The sequence below is a fragment of the Eleutherodactylus coqui genome, chromosome 8 (genome assembly GCF_035609145.1).
Source record: "Eleutherodactylus coqui strain aEleCoq1 chromosome 8, aEleCoq1.hap1, whole genome shotgun sequence".
Classification (NCBI taxonomy): Eukaryota; Metazoa; Chordata; class Amphibia; order Anura; family Eleutherodactylidae; genus Eleutherodactylus; species Eleutherodactylus coqui.
The window spans coordinates 5,792,887-5,812,589 of record NC_089844.1 but is presented as its reverse complement, the minus strand read 5'-3'; the positions used below and the strand labels follow the sequence as shown (position 1 = coordinate 5,812,589).

Sequence of the window (19,703 nt, the reverse complement as noted above, 5' to 3'; positions counted from 1 at the left end):
TCCTTTGTGGTTCCCTTTGATTGGTCGGTCTAGTTACCCATCCAGTGACCCCTCCCCATACCGCGGCGTCTCCTTTGTGGTTCCCTTTGATTGGTCGGTCTAGTTACCCATCCCGTGACCCCTCCCCATACCGCGGCGTCTCCTTTGTGGTTCCCTTTGATTGGTCGGTCTAGTTACCCATCCCGTGACCCCTCCCCATACCGCGGCGTCTCCTTTGTGGTTCACTTTGATTGGTCGGTCTAGTTACCCATCCAGTGACCCCTCCCCATACCGCGGCTCAATGACTGCGGCTTCCGTGCCTCGCGGATCTTAGATGGGCCACATAAAATTCTGTTTTCACTTTCGCTGTATTGCGGAGTCTTGCGGTACATGATATACATTACACCACGAGCGCGGCCAGCACGGGATTGTAAGCGGCGCCCTGTTGGCTGATTGAATGTGTTTGTATCCTGTGTCCTGATTGGCTCACTGACTGTAGCACGCTGTTCGTTGCGTGTAAACTGCCGGCCATAAAAAGCGCCTGATTTGTTGACTGCTGCGATTGTTTGGCCGTTCGCCCAACAGATGGACTTGTGTAAATATAACCCGTATCAGGGGGTCTCGGGGACGTAAGCCCCTCCATCGACGAGCGATCGCTGTATGACGGTTTGAGTCAGAGACTTAATATTTGAATGGTATTTATCCTCTTGTGTCGCCCGGCCGGAGGGGCCCGGACCTCCGCCACTCTAACGTAGATTTCATGTTTTCTTAGATGGGCCTTGGGAAAACTCTGCAGGCCATCGCCGTGGCTTACTGCTACCGGGAGGAATGGCCACTTCTCATTGTTGTCCCCTCCTCCTTGAAGTATCCATGGATCGAAGAAATGGAAAAGTGGATCCCAGAGCTCGGACCAGAAGACATAACAGTCATTGAGAACAAGACGGATGTTGGGTAACTATGGAACGTACAACCCCAATTAGATGGTAGGACACTTCTGTCTGCTGATGAAGCATTCTGGTCCCCACTCCAGCTCCTCACTCACCACCTCCATGCCTGTGGGGTGCAGCAAAACACCCCCGACCATCCAGGGGTATTATGCATCAGCAAAATACGTAACCCTGAGAGAGGCCCCGAGCCTCCAGTTCAGCCTATTATCTTGCAGTGTTGATCCAGAGGAAGAAAATAACCCAATGACGTAGGAGCCAATTCTCCTAATTTTAGACTAAAATATTCCTTCCCAACTTGCATCTGACAATAGTAATCATCCCCGGATCGCCGACCCTCTTGAGTACTCAGGGATATAACATGTAATATGGTAACACTCAAGAGAGACGACCAGAACCTCTTATATCACCAGCACCGCATCCTCAGGAGAGAGGGCCACAGACTCACTGCCCTTACAGTAAAGAATCCCTTCTATGTTAGGCAGAAACTTTCTTTCCTCTAGATCAGTGGTTCCCAAACTTTTTCAGCCATGGAGCCGTTTTTGAAGAAAAGGTTTCTGATAGAGTCCCAAAGTGCGACAGAGAGTGTGGTCAGGGGACTTGGGGTGTGGCTTATCACAACTTATTATTTTTACCTCCATCATTATAAAAAGGACAAGGCCGTTTATATTAAAAAAGAAAAAAAAAACACAAAACAGTAGTAATAATGTCCCCCACAGTGGCCTCAGTAGTAATAGTGACCCCCACAGTGGCCTCGGAAGTAATAGTGTCGCCCACAGTGGCCCCAGTAGTAATAGTGACCCCCACAGTGGCCCCAGTAGTAATAGTGAGCCCCACAGTGGTCTTAGTAGTAATAGTGACACCCACAGTGGCCCCAGTAATAATAGTGGCCTCGGTAGTAATTGTGTCCCCCACAGTGGCCTCGGTAGTAATAGTGTCCCCCACAATGGCCTCGGTAGTAATAGTGTCCCCCACAGTGGCCTCGGTAGTAATAGTGTCCCCCACAGTGGCCTCCGTAGTAAGTGTCCCCCACAGTGGCCCCAGTAGTAAAAGTGTCCCCCACAGTGGCCCCAGTAGTAAAAGTGTCCCCCACAGTGGCCTCCGTAGTAATAGTGTCCCCCACAGTGGCCTCCGTAGTAATAGTGTCCCCCACAGTGGCCTCCGTAGTAATAGTGTCCCTCACAGTGGCCTCCGTAGTAATAGTGTCCCTCACAGTGGCCTCCGTAGTAATAGTGTCCCCCACAGTGGCCTCCGTAGTAATAGTGTCCCCCACAGTGGCCTCCGTAGTAATAGTGTCCCCCACAGTGGCCTCCGTAGTAATAGTGTCCCCCACAGTGGCCTCCGTAGTAATAGTGTCCCCCACAGTGGCCTCCGTAGTAATAGTGTCCCCCACAGTGGCCTCCGTAGTAATAGTGTCCCTCACAGTGGCCTCCGTAGTAATAGTGTCCCCCACAGTGGCCTCCGTAGTAATAGTGTCCCCCACAGTGGCCTCCGTAGTAATAGTGTCCCCCACAGTGGCCTCCGTAGTAATAGTGTCCCCCACAGTGGCCTCCGTAGTAATAGTGTCCACCACAGTGGCCTCCGTAGTAATAGTGTCCCCCACAGTGGCCTCCGTAGTAATAGTGTCCCCCACAGTGGCCTCCGTAGTAATAGTGTCCCCCACAGTGGCCTCCGTAGTAATAGTGTCCCCCACAGTGGCCCCAGTAGTAATAGTGTCCCCCACAGTGGCCTCCGTAGTAATAGTGTCCCCCACAGTGGCCTCCGTAGTAATAGTGTCCCCCACAGTGGCCTCCGTAGTAATAGTGTCCCCCACAGTGGCCTCTGTTGTAATAGTGTCCCCCACAGTGGCCTCCGTAGTAATAGTGTCCCCCACAGTGGCCTCCGTAGTAATAGTGTCCCCCACAGTGGCCTCCGTAGTAATAGTGTCCCCCACAGTGGCCTCCGTAGTAATAGTGTCCCCCACAGTGGCCTCCGTAGTAATAGTGTCCCCCACAGTGGCCTCCGTAGTAATAGTGTCCCCCACAGTGGCCTCCGTAGTAATAGTGTCCCCCACAGTGGCCTCCGTAGTAATAGTGTCCCCCACAGTGGCCTCTGTAGTAATAGTGTCCCCCACAGTGGCCTCCGTAGTAATAGTGTCCCCCACAGTGGCCTCCGTAGTAATAGTGTCCCCCACAGTGGCCTCCGTAGTAATAGTGTCCCCCACAGTGGCCTCCGTAGTAATAGTGTCCCCCACAGTGGCCCCAGTAGTAAGTGTCCCCCACAGTGGCCCCAGTAGTAAGTGTCCCCCACAGTGGCCTCCGTAGTAATAGTGTCCCCCACAGTGGCCTCCGTAGTAATAGTGTCCCCCACAGTGGCCTCCGTAGTAATAGTGTCCCCCACAGTGGCCTCCGTAGTAATAGTGTCCCCCACAGTGGCCTCCGTAGTAATAGTGTCCCCCACAGTGGCCTCCGTAGTAATAGTGTCCCCCACAGTGGCCTCTGTAGTAATAGTGTCCCCCACAGTGGCCTCCGTAGTAATAGTGTCCCCCACAGTGGCCTCCGTAGTAATAGTGTCCCCCACAGTGGCCTCCGTAGTAATAGTGTCCCCCACAGTGGCCTCCGTAGTAATAGTGTCCCCCACAGTGGCCTCCGTAGTAATAGTGTCCCCCACAGTGGCCCCAGTAGTAAGTGTCCCCCACAGTGGCCTCCGTAGTAATAGTGTCCCCCACAGTGGCCTCCGTAGTAATAGTGTCCCCCACAGTGGCCCCCGTAGTAATAGTGTCCCCCACAGTGGCCTCCGTAGTAATAGTGTCCCCCACAGTGGCCCCAGTAGTAATAGTGTCCCCCACAGTGGCCCCAGTAGTAATAGTGGCCCCCACAGTGGCCCCAGTAGTAATAGTGTCCCCCACAGTGGCCTCAGTAGTGAAAGTAAAAAAGAATTATCAATAAAAATTCTATCCTGCGCTCACAGAACTTTAAAGAAAAAACACAAACAAATGTTTTCTTTTAAATGATGGAGACTTACTTTGAAGGAGGGGGTTTTGATTTCCAATATTCCCCCTCCTATTTCCCACAGGTTAAAAGTGACTGCAATAGAAGAGTCTTCCAATCCAGGATTTTTTCTTTTAAAGTTTAATAACATTCAGCAAAAACAGTGGTATGACAAGTCAAACCCGATCGTGGTATGACACATCCACCAAACTGTGGCACGATTACAACGCGTTTCGGTACACCATCTACCCTTGTCAAGTTATACACACGTTAAAACAGAAACGGTTTATATAGAAAAGTGTTACCTTCACCGCTTTGATGTTCAGTGATTCCAAATGCCCTTGCGGAGGGGGGGGGGGGGGGGAGTTAGTAAGTCATCGGCGCATCTACCTCATCATGCGCTGTGACTCCGATAAGTGCGACGTGCGGTGTCATCCTAATGAGATGCACGTCGCTCCGTCATGTGGTCCTGGATGGCGCGGTCACGTGTGGCTGACTATGTCACGGCGTTCTTACGTCCACACGTTCTCGCAGTCCAAGTCACATCACGTGGTGTCCGGAGTTCCGGAAGGTTGTACACCGTTCCTACGTCATTGCATCTCATTCAGTAAAAAACTGAACGGGTGCGTTTCATTCTGGAACGCTACGTGGATCTGTATTATCGGCTGGTCTAATTTTTTACAAAGAGGATTCCATCACCTTTTTATCTCTGGCGCTTTTTCCTCCATTTCTTCTTCCGTAGTGAAAGTGTCCCCCATAGTGGCCTCCGTAGTAATAACGAGCTGCGTTCGCTCTTCTGCTGGTGGAGACACTGTGTACATACATTACTTATCCTGTACTGATCCTGAGTTACATCCTGTATTATACTCCAGAGCTGCACTCACTATTCTGCTGGTGGAGTCACTGTGTACATACATTACTTATCCTGTACTGATCCTGAGTTACATCCTGTATTATACTCCAGAGCTGCACTCACTATACTGCTGGTGAAGTCACTGTGTACATACATTACTTATCCTGTACTGCTCCTGAGTTACATCCTGTATTATACTCCAGAGCTGCACTCACTATTCTGCTGGTGGAGTCACTGTATACATACATTACTTATCCTGTACTGCTCCTGAGTTACATCCTGTATTATACTCCAGAGCTGCACTCAGTATTCTGCTGGTGGAGTCACTGTGTACATACATTACTTATCCTGTACTGACCCACAGTTACATCCTGTATTATACTCCAGAGCTGCGCTCACTATACTGCTGCTGGAGTTACTGTATACATACATTACTTATCCTGTACTGCTCCTGAGTTACATCCTGTATTAAACTCCAGAGCTGCACTCACTATTCTGCTGGTGGAGTCACTGTGTACATACATTACTTATCCTGTACTGACCCACAGTTACATCCTGTATTATACTCCAGAGCTGCGCTCACTATACTGCTGCTGGAGTTACTGTATACATACATTACTTATCCTGTACTGCTCCTGAGTTACATCCTGTATTATACTCCAGAGCTGCACTCACTATTCTGCTGGTGGAGTCACTGTGTACATACATTACTTATCCTGTACTGACCCTGAGTTACATCCTGTATTATACTCCAGAGCTGCACTCACTATTCTGCTAGTGGAGTCACTGTGTACATACATTACTTATCCTGTACTGCTCCTGAGTTACATCCTGTATTATACCCCAGAGCTGCACTCACTATTCTGCTGGTGGAGTCACTGTGTACATACATTACTTATCCTGTACTGATCCTGAGTTACATCCTGTATTATACTCCAGAGCTGCACTCACTATTCTGCTGGTGGAGTCACTGTATACATACATTACTTATCCTGTACTGCTCCTGAGTTACATCCTGTATTATACTCCAGAGCTGCACTCAGTATTCTGCTGGTGGAGTCACTGTGTACATACATTACTTATCCTGTACTGCTCCTGAGTTACATCCTGTATTATACTTCAGAGCTGCACTCACTATTCTGCTGGTCGAGTCACTGTGTACATACATTACTTATCCAGTTCTGATCCTGAGTTACATCCTGTATTATACTCCAGAGCTGCACTCACTATTCTGCTGGTGGAGTCACTGTGTACATACATTACTTATTCTGCACTGATCCTGAGTTACATCCTGTATTATACTCCAGAGCTGCACTCACTATGCTGCTGGTGGAGTCACTGTGTACATACATTACTTATCCTGTACTGCTCCTGAGTTACATCCTGTATTATACTCCAGAGCTGCACTCACTATTCTGTTGGTGGAGTCACTGTGTACATACATTATTTATCCTGTACTGCTCCTGAGTTACATCCTGTATTATACTCCAGAGCTGCACTCACTATTCTGCTGGTGTAGTCACTGTGTACATACATTACTTATCTTGTACTGATGCTGAGTTACATCCTGTATTATACTCCAGAGCTGCACTCACTATTCTGCTGGTGGAGTCACTGTGTACATACATTACTTATCCTGTACTGACCCTGAGTTACATCCTGTATTATACTCCAGAGCTGCACTCACTATTCTGCTGGTGGATTCACTGTGTACATACATTACTTATCCTGTACTGCTCCTGAGTTACATCCTGTATAATACCCCAGAGCTGCACTCACTATTCTGCTGGTGGAGTCACTGTGTACATACATTACTTATCCTGTACTGCTCCTGAGTTACATCCTGTATTATACTCCAGAGCTGCACTCACTATTCTGCTGGTGGAGTCACTGTGTACATACATTACTTATCCTGTACTGATGCTGAGTTACATCCTGTATTATACTCCAGAGCTGCACTCACTATTCTGCTGGTGGAGTCACTGTGTACATACATTACTTATTCTGTACTGATCCTGAGTTACATCCTGTATTATACTCCAGAGCTGCACTCACTATTCTGCTGGTGGAGTCACTGTGTACATACATTACTTATCCTGTACTTCTCCTGAGTTACATCCTGTATTATCCTCCAGAGCTGCACTCACTATTCTGCTGGTGGAGTCACTGTGTACATACATTACTTATGCTGTACTGATCCTGAGTTACATCCTGTATTATACCCCAGAGCTGCACTCACTATTCTGCTCGTGGAGTCACTGTGTACATACATTACTTATCCTGTACTGATCCTGAGTTACATCCTGTATTATACCCCAGAGCTGCACTCACTATTCTGCTCGTGGAGTTACTGTGTACATACATTACTTATCCTGTACTGCTCCTGAGTTACATCCTGTATTATACCCCAGAGCTGCACTCACTATTCTGCTGGTGGAGTCACTGTGTACATACATTACTTATCCTGTACTGACCCTGAGTTACATCCTGTATTATACTCCAGAGCTGCACTCACTATTCTGCTGGTGGAGTCCCTGTGTACATACATTACTTATCTTGTACTGATGCTGAGTTACATCCTGTATTATACTCCAGAGCTGCACTCACTATTCTGCTGGTGGAGTCACTGTGTACATACATTACTTATCCTGTACTGCTCCTGAGTTACATCCTGTATTATACCCCAGAGCTGCACTCACTATTCTGCTCGTGGAGTTACTGTATACATACATTACTTATCCTGTACTGCTCCTGAGTTACATCCTGTATTATACCCCAGAGCTGCACTCACTATTCTGCTGGTGGAGTCACTGTGTACATACATTACTTATCCTGTATTGATCCTGAGTTACATCCTGTATTATACGCCAGAGCTGCACTCACTATTCTGCTGGTGGAGTCACTGTGTACATACATTACTTATCCTGTACTGACCCTGAGTTACATCCTATATTATACTCCAGAGCTGCACTCACTATTCTGCTGGTGGAGTCACTGTGTATATACATTACTTATCCTGTACTGATGCTGAGTTACATCCTGTATTATACTCCAGAGCTGCACTCACTATTCTGCTGGTGGAGTCACTGTGTACATACATTACTTATCCTGTACTGATCCTGAGTTACATCCTGTATTATACCCCAGAGCTGCACTCACTATTCTGCTGGTGGAGTCACTGTGTACATACATTACTTATCCTGTACTGACCCTGAGTTACATCCTGTATTATACCCCAGAGCTGCACTCACTATTCTGCTCGTGGAGTCACTGTGTACATACATTACTTATCCTGTACTGATCCTGAGTTACATCCTGTATTATACCCCAGAGCTGCACTCACTATTCTGCTGGTGGAGTCACTGTGTACACACATTACTTATCCTGTACTGCTCCTGAGTTACATCCTGTATTATACTGCAGAGCTGCACTCACTATTCTGCTGGTGGAGTCACTGTCTACATACATTACTTATCCTGTACTGATCCTGAGTTACATCTTGTATTATACTCCAGAGCTGCACTCACTATTCTGCTGGTGGAGTCACTGTCTACATACATTACTTATCCTGTACTGACCCTGAGTTACATCCTGTATTATACTCCAGAGCTGCACTCACTATTCTGCTGGTGGAGTCACTGTGTACATACAGTACTTATCCTGTACTGACCCTGAGTTACATCTTGTATTATACTCCAGAGCTGCACTCACTATTCTGCTGGTGGAGTCACTGTGTACATACATTACTTATCCTGTACTGATCCTGAGTTACATCCTGTATTATACTCCAGAGCTGCACTCACTTATCTGCTGGTGGAGTCACTGTGTACATACATTACTTATCCTGTACTGCTCCTGAGTTACATCCTGTATTATACTCCAGAGCTGCACTCACTATTCTGCTGGTGGAGTCACTGTGTACATACATTACTTATCCTGTACTGCTCCTGAGTTACATCCTGTATTATACAGCAGAGCTGCACTCACTATTCTGCTGGTGGAGTCACTGTGTACATACATTACTTATCGTGTACTGCTCCTCAGTTACATCCTGTATTATACCCCAGAGCTGCACTCACTATTCTGCTGGTGGAGTCACTGTGTACATACATTACTTATCCTGTAAGGATCCTGAGTTACATCCTGTATTATACTCCAGAGCTGCACTCACTATTCTGCTGGTGGAGTCACTGTGTACATACATTACTTATCCTGTACTGATCCTGAGTTACATGCTGTATTATACTCCAGAGCTGCACTCACTATTCTGCTGGTGGAGTCACTGTGTACATACATTACTTATTCTGTACTGCTCCTGAGTTACATCCTGTATTATACCCCAGAGCTGCGCTCACTATTCTGCTGGTGGAGTCACTGTGTACATACATTACTTATCCTGTACTGATCCTGAGTTACATCCTGTATTATACCCCAGAGCTGCACTCACTATTCTGCTGGTGGAGTCACTGTGTACAGGCATTACTTATCCTGTACTGACCCTGAGTTACATCCTGTATTATACTCCAGAGCTGCACTCACTATTCTGCTGGTGGGGTCACTGTGTACATACATTACTTATCCTGTACTGACCCTGAGTTACATCCTGTATTATACCCCAGAGCTGCACTCACTATTCTGCTGGTGGAGTCACTGTGTACATACATTACTTATCCTGTACTGATCCTGAGTTACATCCTGTATTATACTCCAGAGCTGCACTCACTATTCTGCTGGTGGAGTCACTGTGTACATACATTACTTATCCTGTACTGATCCTGAGTTACATCCTGTATTATACTCCAGAGCTGCACTCACTATTCTGCTGGTGGAGTCACTGTGTACGTACATTACTTATCCTGTACTGACCCTGAGTTACATCCTGTATTATACCCCAGAGCTGCACTCACTATTCTGCTGGTGGAGTCACTGTGTACATACATTACTTATCCTGTACTGATCCTGAGTTACATCCTGTATTATACCCCAGAGCTGCACTCACTATTCTGCTGGTGGAGTCACTGTGCAGCCTGTATACTGATGGATGGAGCGCTCTACCGTTTCCTTTGTCTGTCCGCAGTCCATTTTCCAAGGTTAAAGTTGGTCGCTGACTAGTTAAGACGCCGTTCACATCCGTGCTCCTGGGTTTGTCACATGACACAGGTAGCGGCCAGCAGAGCCTATTAACCCCTCAGTGACCGCTCATGTGTTATGACGTCCTGGGTGTCTGGGCTCCTTTGTGCAGCATTAGGCTGCGGGGGGCGCTCTCTACTATCGGCTGTTTAACGGATAACAACGATTACGTAAAAGTAAAGCAAGGTAAAGTTTATCACTAGCGATGGGTGAGGAGCGATGGGTGAGGAGCGATGGGTGAGGAGCGATGGGACGTCCCGCCTGCGGCTCCGGCATTGTTCCCCAGCAGAGTCTTCAGTCCCAGGCCGCCGCTGATCTACCTTATTCAGACCGCTACCTGTGATACGTAATTTACCAGAAGCTCCGGGAACGCTCGCCTTCCTGCAGCTCCAGGAGCAGCTTGTTGAGCGCCTTCTGTGTGAGACCGCCGCACCTCAGCGAGATTACAGAGACTCACAGAGCGCCACTTTATACACCCCGTCCCGGCCGCTGGGGTCACGGAATACCCCCCAAATAGCATGAGAGGAGGGGGGATACCCGGTGTTATTACCCCATGTGCCCATCCCAGCCGGCCCCCGTGGTTACCCCCGTCTGCGGACCACACAGTCTACATTATTACTTTTATCTAAGATTTAGGGAGCGCCAAAAAGGAGGGGGGGGGGGGGTAGACAGTTAGCTTCTCTCCGCAGCAGGGCTGGGGATGTATTCAGCTGTGCCCTGAGATCCAGCGGGTGCTCCTCCATTACTGGCCGAGCCACGTGTCCTGTAAGTAGATTAGGGCCACAATGGGGATCTCTGAACACGGGACAAACAGGGGGATCCCCTTTAGGGTGTAAATCCTCATTTTTATGTTCATTATAGAAAATCCTGTCTTTACATATTTGCAAAAATCTGACATTTTATTCCCCCCCCCCCCCCTAAATTGCATTAAGTCCTGAAGAATAACAGTGGGGTCCAAATCCTGCGGCCCCCACAGTGAGTACAATAAGGGGCGGGGTTTATAAAATGGGGGATCTATCATTCTGACAATCTTGGCTCAGTGCAGGAAACAAAGTGTTAACAATCAATGTTAATCTGTCCGTCTCCTAAATGGTTAAACAACACTGAGGTTTTTGCAATGTGCTTCCAGAATAAAGTAACCGGATGGGGATATACCCCTCATGAATCGTAGACAGCGGGTTTCCACATATTTGACATCACTGCAGTTGAAAATGTAAAAAAAATAACTTATTTCACAGATTTCCGAATTTTGTCGCTTTTAATAAATACACCCAAATCTATCGGTCTGTGATTACCCCCTAAATGAAGCCCAAGATGTGGCATAAAACATGAGAACCCGCGGGATCTGCAGAACCGTAACGGAGTTATTCCATGTCAGTGACACACGGCAGATTTCCACATTTAGTTTTAGTCACTAAGGGGTTAAGTTAGAGCGCTGGCTGTTCTGCATGCAGCATTGTATGTTCCATCAGTTGTGCCAGGATGTGTAACGGAGGGTTCTTGCAAGGGTTTGCAGTCTCACCCCGACCACCATTGTATCTGCACTGTGCTATATGTTCAGCGCTTCTGTAGAGGTCTGCCCTGGTGCATTGTGGGCCTTGGGATAATAGGGCAGTGCCCGCGGCTGTGGGCATAATGTGGCCGCTGCACGGTACCCGTGATTGTTTGCCGGTGTGGGCCTGACTAGAAGCCTTTACTAAGCCTTGTAGTCGCGTCAGCCCTCAGTACTCCAGGCCGTTGTAAAAGCCGTCATGTGCCTAAAGACTAATCACCCCCTCAGTCTTCTGCCCCCTGCTGGTTGCGGTGGCTGCTGCAGCCTTATTTCCAGCCTTTATAGCTCCTAACAATGGATGCCCTTCTGTCCGCAGGAGGATAGCGACTAGTCAAGTGACGGTTTTGGGCTACGGCCTGTTAACCGCTGATGCCCGGGTGCTGACCGACGCCCTCTATAGGCAGCACTTCAAGGTGGTTCTTGTGGACGAGTCTCACTACATGAAATCAAGAAATGCCTCTCGGAGCAAACTGCTGCTGCCCATCGTTCAGAAAGCAAGCCGAGCGCTGCTCCTCACCGGGACGCCGGCGCTGGGAAGACCCGAGGAGGTAAGGAGCTGCTGCAGATAGACTGCCTGCACATGGAGGACATTGGTGGTGACGGTCCTTGTCTTCAGCTTTACATGCAGGTCCATGGGCTCTTCCCCGGACGCTTCGGAACGTGGACAGAATATGCCAAGAAGTACTGTAATGCACACGTCAGGTACCCGCCGCGCCAACACCCGCTGCTCGCAGCGCTGGGGGGTACTGACAGGGTCTATTAGTCTGGGTCTTGTGAGCCTTCCATCACCTAGAGCCGGTTCAGCTGCTCCACCCCATGTAGCCCCCGTACACTGCTGAACGGTACAGCGATAGTTAAGGGGCTTCCCAGGACCCCAGTGCCGACGAGCGCTCCTCAGTTAGTGGAGGCCTGCTGTACCAGGCGCCGCCACTACTTGTCGGTACAGCGCTGTGCCTGCTGCTCCCCCCAGTGCTATTGGTCCGCAGCCCTGGACCCTCACATCAGTGACTGATGGCCCATCCTAATGTTGGAGTCCCAGAAGCCCCTTTTAACCCCTTAGTGATATGTCCTATTTTGGTCCTAACGGTCTCATTTCTCGGTGACGGCGGCCGCACGAGGGGTGAGCTGGAGTTCTTAGGGGGGTTGTGTTTTGGAGCGCAGAGAGAGTTCTCTTCAGTCCTGCTGGTTAAAAGGGAAGCTGCTGGCGGCGTTGCTGCGGTACAAACGAGGGGCGCTCTCTCTGCGGATCGGGGCCATCACAACATCTCTAAAATCGAAGTTTGTTTAGGTTTTTCCTTTTTTTACACTTATTTTTGTTCTCCCCCCGCTGGATTCGAAGCCCGTGCGCTCTTACCTGTCCAGCGGCGGCGCTGTTGTCTGGACGTTGGCTCCGTTTTGTTGCCCCGCGGGCTCCCGTTTATCGTAGCGGTCACTATGAACTCGCCGGATTCTATTTTAATGCCGTTTCCTCAGTATTTCTCCTGTTTTGGGGTTTCTGTGAAGATACTTTGCAGTACTCCTGGACCCGCTCCGGCTTGTCAGCGCCGCTGGCTGCTCTCCCTCCGCCATTGCATGGTGGCGCGCCGGCCCTCCCCCTTCGCACCTTTATACGCAGTTAGGGGTTTTCTCGCAGCGAAAGGCCACCGTTCAGTCTTCCTGCGGGGGCTGCTGCGGGCTCGGCCATCTTGGGGCATGGGGGGTCACAGAGGACCCGGCCGCTCCCTTGGTTTCTCTTTTGTGGGGTTCATTTTCCTAGAACTCAGTAATATGCCGCATGTCCCTGCATCGTCCGCCGCTGTCCAATCAGACTGCGCTGGTAGAGGCGTGCCGCTGTTGGCGCCTTCGCGCTGTCTATGCGGTGGGTCTTACGGCGGCCATAAGCCGACTTCGTGTTATTTAGTAGGTTGAATATTATTTTGAGAAGAAGCATCGCTGTCCGGAGGGCCGATCCCAAGGATGGCCGCCAGTGACCGCACCCCGCCGCTGCATCAGTCCACTCAGCTTTAACCCTTGCTAACCTGCTGTGTTGGTAGAATAGAGGGGTCACATGACGAAGCTGCGCTCTTGGCCGTATTTCAGTTGCTTCCCATAAACGAGCTTCGATGTGTCTGAACTCTGATTGTATGACATTTCATCGTGGGCACAGGGTGACCGACGTTGGGTGTGCCGGTGAGCAATGTGTTACCGTGATGGATCGGGCTGGTACAGACGCAGCCGGACCAAAGATCTTTTGGGGTTTTATTATTAGGATTCTTTTATTATAAATATGCCAAACTTTTATTTATTTTTTTTAACTTTTATTACCTTTTTTTTTTTTAATACTTGTTCTTAGCCATTTAGCCGTTCATGACCCTTGGCGACCCTACAGGCGAGATCCCACCATTTTTTTCGGTTTTGCTTCTTTCAGTTGTGTGATGACCAGAGTCTGGCCATCTTGCCCTCGGCTGAAGTCGGGTCTGGCCATCTTGCCCTCGGCCGAGCCGGGCTCTGGCCGTCTTGCCCTCGGCCGAGCCGGGCTCTGGCCGTCTTGCCCTCGGCCGAGCCGGGCTCTGGCCGTCTTGCCCTCGGCCGAGCCGGGCTCTGGCCGTCTTGCCCTCGGCCGAGCCGGGCTCTGGCCGTCTTGCCCTCGGCCGAGCCGGGCTCTGGCCGCCTTGCCCTCGGCCGAGCCGGGCTCTGGCCGCCTTGCCCTCGGCCGAGCCGGGCTCTGGCCGCCTTGCCCTCGGCCGAGCCGGGCTCTGGCCGCCTTGCCCTCGGCCGAGCCGGGCTCTGGCCGCCTTGCCCTCGGCCGAGCCGGGCTCTGGCCGCCTTGCCCTCGGCCGAGCCGGGCTCTGGCCGCCTTGCCCTCGGCCGAGCCGGGGTCCTCCCTGCAGCCGGAGAAGAACAGATGCCGATATGGGGCAACTTGCTGATTGGTGGGGGTCTCACTGCTAAGACCCCCGATGATCTGAAGATCGGGGATCCTGTGCCCGTTGTACTGGGTGGCTATTGACGGAATGCAGCGCTACTCACACAGCTGAACTAGTGTGGGGATGCCCAGGCTGCACTCGCCCGGGTATTTCTGTCATGCTAACCCTGCATGCTCTCCCTGCGCTCCATTTAGTGTGATGTCACTGGGGGAGTGACGCCTGCACTGACTGGACAGCGGGACACGGATGTCCCCTTCTCAAGGATCTCCGCAACGAAACCCCTACTGATCAGCAAGTTATCCCCTGCCCTGTGGACATCCTGTGCCGGAGTGGCTTGGGATTCTGCTAGACCGGTGATTAGGCCAAGATGCACAAGCCCTTCCAGAATGAGGGGGGTGGGGTCGAACAGCTGAGCACCCCGAGTACTGCAGTCAGCACCCCTAGCAATCGGCTCATTTTGCCAAGAGAAGCCTTGTCAAACAAGACCTTCCTGGGCAAATGTAATAGTGGTGGATGGCCCACGCGAAGGGCTGCGCTGTTATACTGTAGAGGCAGGAGGGTAGACAAGAGGAGAGGCGCTCCATTCTGGCTCATAGGGGTCCCAGTGGAGTTGTTAATTTCTTTATACATTGCCAGGAGGAGTAACCAAGGGACTGCACAACGCAGAGCTCTTGGGAGGAATTCTGCAAGGTTATTTCCGCTGGTCGTGGATTGCTCCTTCGTACCGCATGCGCTGACAGAAGGTTTACCAGTCGCCTTCAGAGTTTCTGCCTCTTCCCTGCATTGTCAGGATCCTCTCCCCATGTGAAGCGATGTAACGCACCGCCGGAGGACATGGCGCTGCTCCTAGTAATGTATGGAACTGGGGCTCCGCATTAAGTAGCAGTTAATGCCTCGCGTGGAGCTTCACGGCGGCGGCGCTCACCAACTTAGCGAGAAATGCTATAAAAATGTAATTGAATTCCAGCGTCTGCGGCTGATGGCGCTCTAACGGGTACAAGGCGCCCTCTGGGAGCGGTTCAGCAGCAGAGAGATGGCGGGTGCTTATGGAAGGTAATCTAATGACAGGTGGCCCCCCGATGCCACATCATTAATGCCGCCAAGTATCAGTGGCTCTCTACTACATCTCATGACCTGCCGCCGTAGAGGGTTTAGCATACATTGTTGAGCGAGGCGCTGCATTACAAGTGTTTTTCAATTCTTCCTCAAGGTACTTCGGCAATCGGACTCAGTGGGATTACAGAGGAGCGTCCAATCTAGATGACTTACACCAGCGATTAAGCAGCATTATGGTCAGACGACTGAAGAACGAGGTGTTAACCCAGCTCCCACCCAAAATCAGGCAGCGCATCCCCTTTGATTTACCAAAAGACAAGGTTAAGGTGGGATGTCACGTGCAGCTTACCCCTCTGTAGGTGCATTTACTGAAATCTGGAGCTTCCATGTTAAAAACATGACATAAAACCTGCAAAAGCTTCAAACAGCTGATTCTGGAATGTAACTTCCATCAGAACTGAAGATATAGCACTGGTTATATACTCTGTGTACTCTGCAGAGAACACCCTCCTGTGCCCATTATCATCTATGGAGAGGAATGTAAAACTGCCAAGAGAACTGGGGGAAGGGATGTGACTACTGTATAAATCATACCCCCAGATGTGCTAGAAAGCAAGATTTAAAACTGCAGTAATGACTGTGATACTATTGCCCATCGAGAAAAAAAAGGCCAGTTTAAAACTTCCTCCTATGTACAGAAATATAACTACTATAATACTGCTCCCTATGTACAAGAATATAACTACTATAATACTGCCCCCTATGTACAAGAATATAACTACTATAATACTGCTCCTATGTACAAGAATATAACTACTATAATACTGCCCCCTATGTACAAGAATATAACTACTATAATACTGCCCCCTATGTACAAGAATATAACTACTATAATACTGCCCCCTATGTACAAGAATATAACTACTATTATACTGCCTCCTATGTACAAGAATATAACTACTATAATACTGCTCCTATGTACAAGAATATAACTACTATAATACTGCCCTCTATATACAAGAATATAACTACTATAATACTACCCCCTATGTACAAGAATATAACTACTATAATACTGCCCCCTATGTACAAGAATATAACTACTATAATACTGCCCCCTATGTACAAGAATATAACTACTATAATACTGCCCCCTATGTACAAGAATATAACTACTATAATACTGCCCCCTATGTACAAGAATATAACTACTATAATACTGCCCCCTATGTACAAGAATATAACTACTATAATACTGCTCCTATGTACAAGAATATAACTACTAGAATACTGTCCCTATATACAATAATATAACTACTATAATACTGCTCCCTATGTACAAGAATATAACTACTATAATACTGCCCCCCTATGTATAAGAATATAACTACTATAATACTGCTCCCTATGTACAAGATTATAACTACTATAATACTGCCCCCCTATGTATAAGAATATAACAACTATAATACTGCCTCCTATGTACAAGAATATAACTACTATAATACTGCCCCCTATGTACAAGAATATAACTACTATAATACTGCTCCTATGTACAAGAATATAACTACTATAATACTGCTCCCTATGTACAAGAATATAACTACTATAATACTGCTCCCTATGTACAAGAATATAACTACTATAATACTGCCTCCTATGTACAAGAATATAACTACTATAATACTGCCCTCTATGTACAAGAATATAACTACTATAATACTGCTCCTATGTACAAGAATATAACTACTATAATACTGCTCCCTATGTACAAGAATATAACTACTATAATACTGCTCCCTATGTACAAGAATATAACTACTATAATACTGCCCCCTATGTACAAGAATATAACTACTATAATACTGCTCCCTATGTACAAGAATATAACTATTATAATACTGCCCCCTATGTACAAGAATATAACTATTATAATACTGTCCCCTATGTACAAGATTATAACTACTATAATACTGCCCCCTATGTACAAGATTATAACTACTATAATACTGCCCCCTATGTACAAGAATATAACTACTAGAATACTGCCCCCTATGTACAAGAATATAACTACTATAATACTGCCTCCTATGTACAAGAATATAACTACTATAATACTGCCTCCTATGTACAAGAATATAACTACTATAATACACCTCCTATGTACAAGAATATAACTACTATAATACTGCCCCTATGTACAAGAATATAACTACTATAATACTGCCTCCTATGTACAAGAATATAACTACTATAATACTGCCTCCTATGTACAAGAATATAACTACTATAATACAGCTCCTATGTACAAGAATATAACTACTATAATACTGCCCCTATGTAAAAGAATACAACTACTATAATACTGCCCCCTATGTACAAGAATATAACTACTATAATACTGCCCCCTATGTACAAGAATATAACTACTATAATACTGCCTCCTATGTACAAGAATATAACTACTATAGTACTGCCCCCTATGTACAAGAATATAACTACTATAATACTGCCCCCTATGTACAAGAATATAACTACTATAATACTGCCCCCTATGTACAAGAATATAACTACTATAATACTGCCCCCTATGTACAAGAATATAACTACTATAATACCGCCTCCTATGTACAAGAATATAACTACTATAATACCGCCCCCTATGTACAAGAATATAACTACTATAATACTGCTCCTATGTACAAGAATATAACTACTATAATACTGCCCCTATGTACAAGAATATAACTACTACAATACTGCCCTCTATGTACAAGAATATAACTACTATAATACTGCCTCCTATGTACAAGAATATAACTGCTCTAATACTGCCCCCTATGTACAAGAATATAACTACTATAATACTGCCCCCTATGTACAAGAATATAACTACAATAATACTGCCCCCTATGTACAAGAATATAACTACAATAATACTGCCCCCTATGTACACGAATATGACTACTATAATACTGCCCCTATGTACAAGAATATAACTACTATAATACTGCCCCCTATGTACAAGAATATAACTACTATAATACTGCCCCCTATGTACAAGAATATAACTACTATAATACTGCCCCCTATGTACAAGAATATAACTACTATAATACTGCCTCCTATGTACAAGAATATAACTGCTCTAATACTGCCCCCTATGTACAAGAATATAACTACTATAATACTGCCCTCTATGTACAAGAATATAACTACTATAATACTGCCTCCTATGTACAAGAATATAACTGCTCTAATACTGCCCCCTATGTACAAGAATATAACTACTATAATACTGCCTCCTATGTACAAGAATATAACTGCTCTAATACTGCCCCCTATGTACAAGAATATAACTACTATAATACTGCCCTCTATGTACAAGAATATAACTACTATAATACTGCCTCCTATGTACAAGAATATAACTGCTCTAATACTGCCCCCTATGTACAAGAATATAACTACTATAACACTGCCTCCTGTGTACAAGAATATAACTACTATAATACTGTGCCCTATGTACAAGAATATAACTACTATAATACTGCCACCTATGTACAAGAATATAACTACTATAATACTGCCCCCTATGTACAAGAATATAACTACTATAATACTGCCCCCTATGTACCAGAATATAACTACTATAATACTGCCCCCTATGTACACGAATATGACTACTATAATACTGCCCCTATGTACAAGAATATAACTACTATAATACTGCCCCCTATGTACAAGAATATAACTACTATAATACTGCCCCCTATGTACAAGAATATAACTACTATAATACTGCCTCCTATGTACAAGAATATAACTGCTCTAATACTGCCCCCTATGTACAAGAATATAACTACTATAATACTGCTCCTATGTACAAGAATATAACTACTATAACACTGCCTCCTGTGTACAAGAATATAACTACTATAATACTGTGCCCTATGTACAAGAATATAACTACTATAATACTGCCACCTATGTACAAGAATATAACTACTATAATACTGCCTCCTATGTACAAGAATATAACTACTATAATACTGCTCCTATGTACAAGAATATAACTACTATAATACTGCCTCCTATGTACAAGAATATAACTACTATAATACTGCCCCCTATGTACAAGAATAGAACTACTATAATACTGCCCCCTATGTACAAGAATATAACTACTATAATACTGCCCCCTGTGTACACGAATATGACTACTATAATACTGCCCCTATGTACAAGAATATAACTACTATAATACTGTCCCCTATGTACAAGAATATAACTGCTATAATACTGCCCCCTATG

At 46.8% G+C, this 19,703-nt stretch overlaps 1 protein-coding gene across 4 annotated transcripts in view; it reads left to right on the top strand.

Annotated features, from left to right (window-relative positions):
* ZRANB3 (zinc finger RANBP2-type containing 3) overlaps window positions 1–19,703 on the top strand; it is a 304,617-nt gene that overhangs the window by 127,015 nt on the left and 157,899 nt on the right. For all 4 annotated transcript variants that reach the window (XM_066575145.1, XM_066575143.1, XM_066575144.1 and 1 more), the window contains 4 exons: window positions 752–930; window positions 11,744–11,975; window positions 12,044–12,129; window positions 15,544–15,715. In XM_066575145.1, coding sequence (XP_066431242.1) covers window positions 752–930; window positions 11,744–11,975; window positions 12,044–12,129; window positions 15,544–15,715 — 669 coding nt within the window. The remainder of the gene's footprint in view (window positions 1–751; window positions 931–11,743; window positions 11,976–12,043; window positions 12,130–15,543; window positions 15,716–19,703) is intronic.